The sequence below is a fragment of the Scardinius erythrophthalmus genome (genome assembly GCF_964197995.2).
Source record: "Scardinius erythrophthalmus genome assembly, chromosome: 12".
NCBI classification, from domain to species: Eukaryota; Metazoa; Chordata; class Actinopteri; order Cypriniformes; family Leuciscidae; genus Scardinius; species Scardinius erythrophthalmus.
In genome coordinates, this window is record NC_138232.1 from 6400884 (window position 1) to 6405979 (window position 5096).

General features: G+C 41.3%; 1 protein-coding gene across 1 annotated transcript; it reads right to left on the reverse strand.

Annotated features, from left to right (window-relative positions):
* Nucleotides 1-1977: 1977 nt before the first annotated feature.
* Nucleotides 1978-3456, reverse strand: LOC308699167 (potassium voltage-gated channel subfamily A member 2; the record flags this gene model as incomplete). Its single annotated transcript, XM_081379777.1, has 1 exon — nt 1978-3456. One exon carries the CDS (start codon nt 3454-3456, stop codon nt 1978-1980), a length of 1479 nt encoding a protein of 492 aa, XP_081235903.1.
* Nucleotides 3457-5096: the final 1640 nt, after the last annotated feature.

The following is a 5096-nucleotide window of genomic DNA, read 5'->3' on the forward strand; positions in this document are numbered from 1 at the left end:
CATACACTTTGTTAAACCTACCCCAACTGTGTGCATTGCAGTGATGTCTATACTCTTAAAACAAGATAACATTACATAACATATTAGCAGCAGCTGCGAATGCAGTATCTGCTTCTAAATGAGCAGCATCAGCACATACAGTTTGCAAAAAAAATATATATTAGAGAGACGAAGACAAAGGCACCTGCAGCCCAGGTGAGATACTGAAATAGATGTGGTTGAGAAACCTTCTAAGGGTGCACACAGTCATGTGCCACATCAAATAATAGAGCCAAATCTTCAATCCATCCATAAAAAGTCAAATTTGGTGTCTAAAGAGAAGCATGAAAACAATAAGATGCTCGAGATAATGGCTATACTTGATACAATATAGTGGCTATACTGCCTCGATAATGGCTATACTTGATAATATAAGTTTGAGGAGAGGATGCAGCAACTGTGAGTGGAGCCAGAACTTTTGTAGAAGGTCAATCAAAAGAAGACAGTATTGACTTACATAGTTTCCAAAGCTCTCTGCTGATTCATTGTTAGCGATAAAACAGTCTTTAATGCAAGAGACAAGAGACCTGTGTAAGCCTGTATATCTAGATTTCAAGGTCACCTGAAACTAAGACAATCAATGTCCCAGCAATCAATGCCCTAATGCTGCACTGTCTGTCCAAATGCAATGCTGAGTGTCTTTTTATAGATTCACTTGCAAAACAAAACCTGAAAAAAGCACCTTTGGATCACAATAAAACGGATAAAAATAGATGATCCTGTATATATGTATTATTTACAGAGCAAGATATATATTGTCGCAATATCTAGCTAAGTTTCTGTATATCACTTTCTCTTGAGCTGAAAATCCATGCCATTAGGATTGAGGATTGAGGCCATGCAACACTATAATACCAGTGTTTTTTCTCGATCCAAGCCAGTAAAAGAAAAGACAAAACATCTAACACACTCTTAATCACACCTGAAAATTATTTCAAGACGATAGACAAACCAGTGATTAAAAATAATCTGACATCATTGCTACAAATGTGCTTGGGGACATTAAAGTGTGAACTACAATATGGCTCATTAAGTGGCAAAGTTATTTGAATATCAACTACATTTTGGACTATCTCTGCAGCTCGCAGAATATATACACTGAACAATATCCTCTTACGCACAATAGATCAAGCATTTTCTTTTTTGTGGCACTAGGGTGTTATTTTGCTTATTTTTCATTTAGCATTTTCTGTATGCTCTTTATCCTGAAGAACTGCAAATAAAAATGGTTAAAAAGTGATATGAGATGAGAAAAGAAAAGCCGTTGAACAACAGTGGACACAGACACTGTAGACTAAAAATAACATAAAATATGACACGCAGAGACATTCATCTTGTCTTCAAAAGCTTTGCAGAAGTATAATCAAGGAGTAGATACAAGTGTTGTCCATATTATGTATTTTGGATCCACACACAACTGTCGACACAGAAGCAGGCCGCTTCAATGACATCCCAGCTGATCACTGTAATAATGCTAAAATAATAGACAACCGTCTTGACTCTATGTGAATATTGGTGTTCTTAACAAGCAGCATCAGAGTGGATGAAACTTCTGTGAGTATTCTTTGTATCATATACGTGAACTGCGTGTGACGGCAAACCTTTTTAACAGCAGATGAAGCACACAAATGACGTTTCTTTGGCGAAGCTTGGCTTTGAGAGTAAGATGTTGACTGAAATATGACACTCATGTGCTGTTTATTTGTGTTCCACAGTTCCATATACTTGGCTCCTGCTCCGGATAAGGTGTTGGATGATGTAGATGACTCCATGCGAACACTGATGAATACTTGGATTATGGATGGATTTGGATGTACGGTTTCAATGAGGTATTGGAGATCAGAAATCTCATGTCTCAAATCTCAACAATCCTCCTTCGAACACTGTTTACTAGTCCTTTTTAAATTTTACATTAAGTTGGACCTGCTCCCCAAATGACTAGACATCTGTCAGCATTTTTTTGATATTAACATAATTTGTATTGGCTAAAGTGCAATTGGCTGTCTTGAGGTTCTCGTCCTGAATGTCCTCGTTGCTGTTGTTGACACCTTCTTGGATCTCAATGTAGTCGGACTTGCTGATGGTGGATCCACTTCGACTTCCCTTCAGCTCTTCTTGGGAATCGACTTTGCTAACCTGGAGATACTGTGCTTGCTCTTCACCTTCTGTTTCTCGATGGTAGAAGTAGTTGAAGTTTGAGACGATGACGGGCACTGGAAGGGCAATGGTCAAGACGCCAGCGATGGCACAGAGAGAGCCTACAATTTTTCCTCCAATGGTTGTGGGCACCATATCTCCATAACCAACGGTTGTCATTGTAACCACAGCCCACCAGAAGGCATCCGGGATGCTGTAGAACTGCGACTCGGGTTCGTCAGCTTCTGCGAAGTAGACAGCGCTAGAAAAGAGGATCACTCCGATGAAGAGGAAGAAGATGAGTAAACCTAATTCTCTCATGCTGGCTTTGAGTGTTTGGCCAAGAATCTGAAGTCCTTTTGAGTGACGGGAAAGTTTGAAGATTCTGAAGACTCGTACGAGTCTTATAACCCTCAGAATGGCAAGAGACATGGCTTGTTGCCCTTGTGGCACCTCTTCCGCTCCCTTCTCCGCCAGCTCCGTTCCCAGTGTAATGAAGTAAGGAATGATGGCCACCACATCAATCATGTTCATTATGTTCACAAAGAAGCTGGCTTTACTAGGGCAGGCAAAAAAGCGCACCAAGAACTCGAAGGAGAACCAGATGATGCATAGCGTCTCTAGAATGAAGAAAGGGTCTGTGAAGTAGTTGGATGTGTAAATGGTTGTGAAGTTACTACCGGCAATGGGGACTGTCTGCGTCTCCTCTTCATCGCTGTGGAAGATGGGCAAGGTTTCCAGGCAGAAGCTGACAATGGAGATAAGGATGACCATGACTGATATGATCGCTATAATCCTGGCTGGCCCAGAACTTTCTGGATACTCAAACAGCAACCAGACCTGCTTCTGAAACTCATTTTCAGGCAACGGCCTTTCCTCCTCCTTGATAAAACCCTCGTCCTCCCTGAATATCTCAATCGCTTCATCTCCGAGCTCATAAAAACGGATCTCTTCCGAGAACACGTCCAAAGTGACATTGGCGGGTCTCCGCAACCTTCCGCCCGATTGATAATAATAGAGGATGGCGTCAAAGCTAGGTCGGTTTCTATCAAAAAAATACTCATTTCTTAGAGGGTCAAAGTACCTCATGCGCTTCTTGGGGTCCCCCAGTAATGTTTCGGGGAATTGCAAAAGGGTCTTGAGCTGCGTCTCGAAACGCAGACCCGAGATGTTGATGACCACTCGCTCACAGCAGTCCTGCTCCGTTCCGGGGTCATAGTCCTGAGGAAGACCAGGGTGTGCTGCCGCCTCATCTGAGGGGTCGCCCGTGGCCACAGTCATAATGCAGGACGGTGAGGCCTGCACTTTTCACCAAGGCAGGGCACCACAGGATGGGAAAATGCAGGGTGGGAATCCACACAGAAGGGGGCTTGACACCGTAGAGCACTAAGGGCCACAGCGTGCTACTGGATGGGTCAACTGAAAGAAAACAAAGACAACATGCGGATATCTTTAATATTGTTTCCCTGTAAAAAAATATAGGATAAATAAGTTATACAATATATGTTTTTACAGTGCTTTAACTAATTAAAATAAGTTAAGCAATAAGTTATACAAGATTCAACTAATTTTTTAAGTCAGTTTAATGTCGTTTAAGTTGAAATGACAGTGTATAAAGGCTGTCTGCAACAAAAGAAGGGTGAATGCAGGTAAAGTGATACACTTTCTGATAATGTGTCATGCGCCAGTGTTTAAAAAAAGGGTGCGAAACATTACAATTCGAAATCATTTTAATTTTAAAATAAGTGTTTTTATCCATTTAATATTTAGTCGTTTTTTTTGCTCTATATACTGCATTGGACTTTGCCTAAAGGAAAAAAGAACTAAGAGAAGTAAGGGATAAAATGTTTATGATGACGTTTCTTGTACTGAAACGGGTAAATCTTCTGCATTTTTTTTACAAGTATGTCCCTAGTATGGTAATCATGAGAGATACCACACATGCCATAAAAAATTGCAAAGCGTAGGCAAAAGAAGATCTAAAAATATAGCGCACAATTTATATAGAACAGCATGTTCTACATAGTTATACATTCACATGCGAAGCAGTTCCTTGGTCTTCTTAAAGAACCACAATATAATGAAACTCTGCGTCAAGCCGTGTCAGTTCTGTCTGGTGTTCGGCAATGGACAAATATCCATTGACATAAAACTGCATCTCTCACAGTGCTGTCACATAAAAGAGGCCCTTCTCTATGAGACATGCACATCCTACATAACTATGCTGCATCCATACAGCGTGTGCAAGCGTGTGTCCCCCATCCCTTTCTCCTCCTTTTCCATCAAATACCCGAACATTCAAAGAACCGCATATGCCATGCTGTTCGTACATATTTGCTGGAATGTTGCTTGTCCCAAACGGTGCCAGCATGCTTTAAAATATTCAGCAGAAGCAGCCTATGAAATATTAAACTGCAAGAAAATACATTTTAGGTTAAATAAGACTTGGTGGTCCCTCTTTCTTTTTACTCTGATAATGAAACAGACATACACATAGCAAATAAAAGAATAATAAAGCTTCCATATATTCAAGAGTCCAGAGTACATAATCAGAACTGAGACATTTTACCTGCTTGAATAAACTTCTAAATCACCCCTGTGGTTCCTCAGGTTCCCAGAAGTCACGACAGCCTTCTCGAAGTGCGGATAGCAATCCGGCGCCTGTGTGACCGATGAAAACGACAAACTCATCTGATTCCTTAAATCCTGACTGCTACTGTCCGCTGTAGCTCTCGGCACACCGGCGTATTGTGCATAACGGGGCAGGCAGGGAGGAGGGGCAGAGAGGTACAGTATGCGGTTGTGTCCTCATCTACCCCAAAGCTTCCTCACCGCAGGTTGTTTAAGAAGGACACGGAGGAAAGAACAGGAAAAAAGCATATGATGCAAAGGAAGGGCGGTCTCTTCATTCCACATTAAGG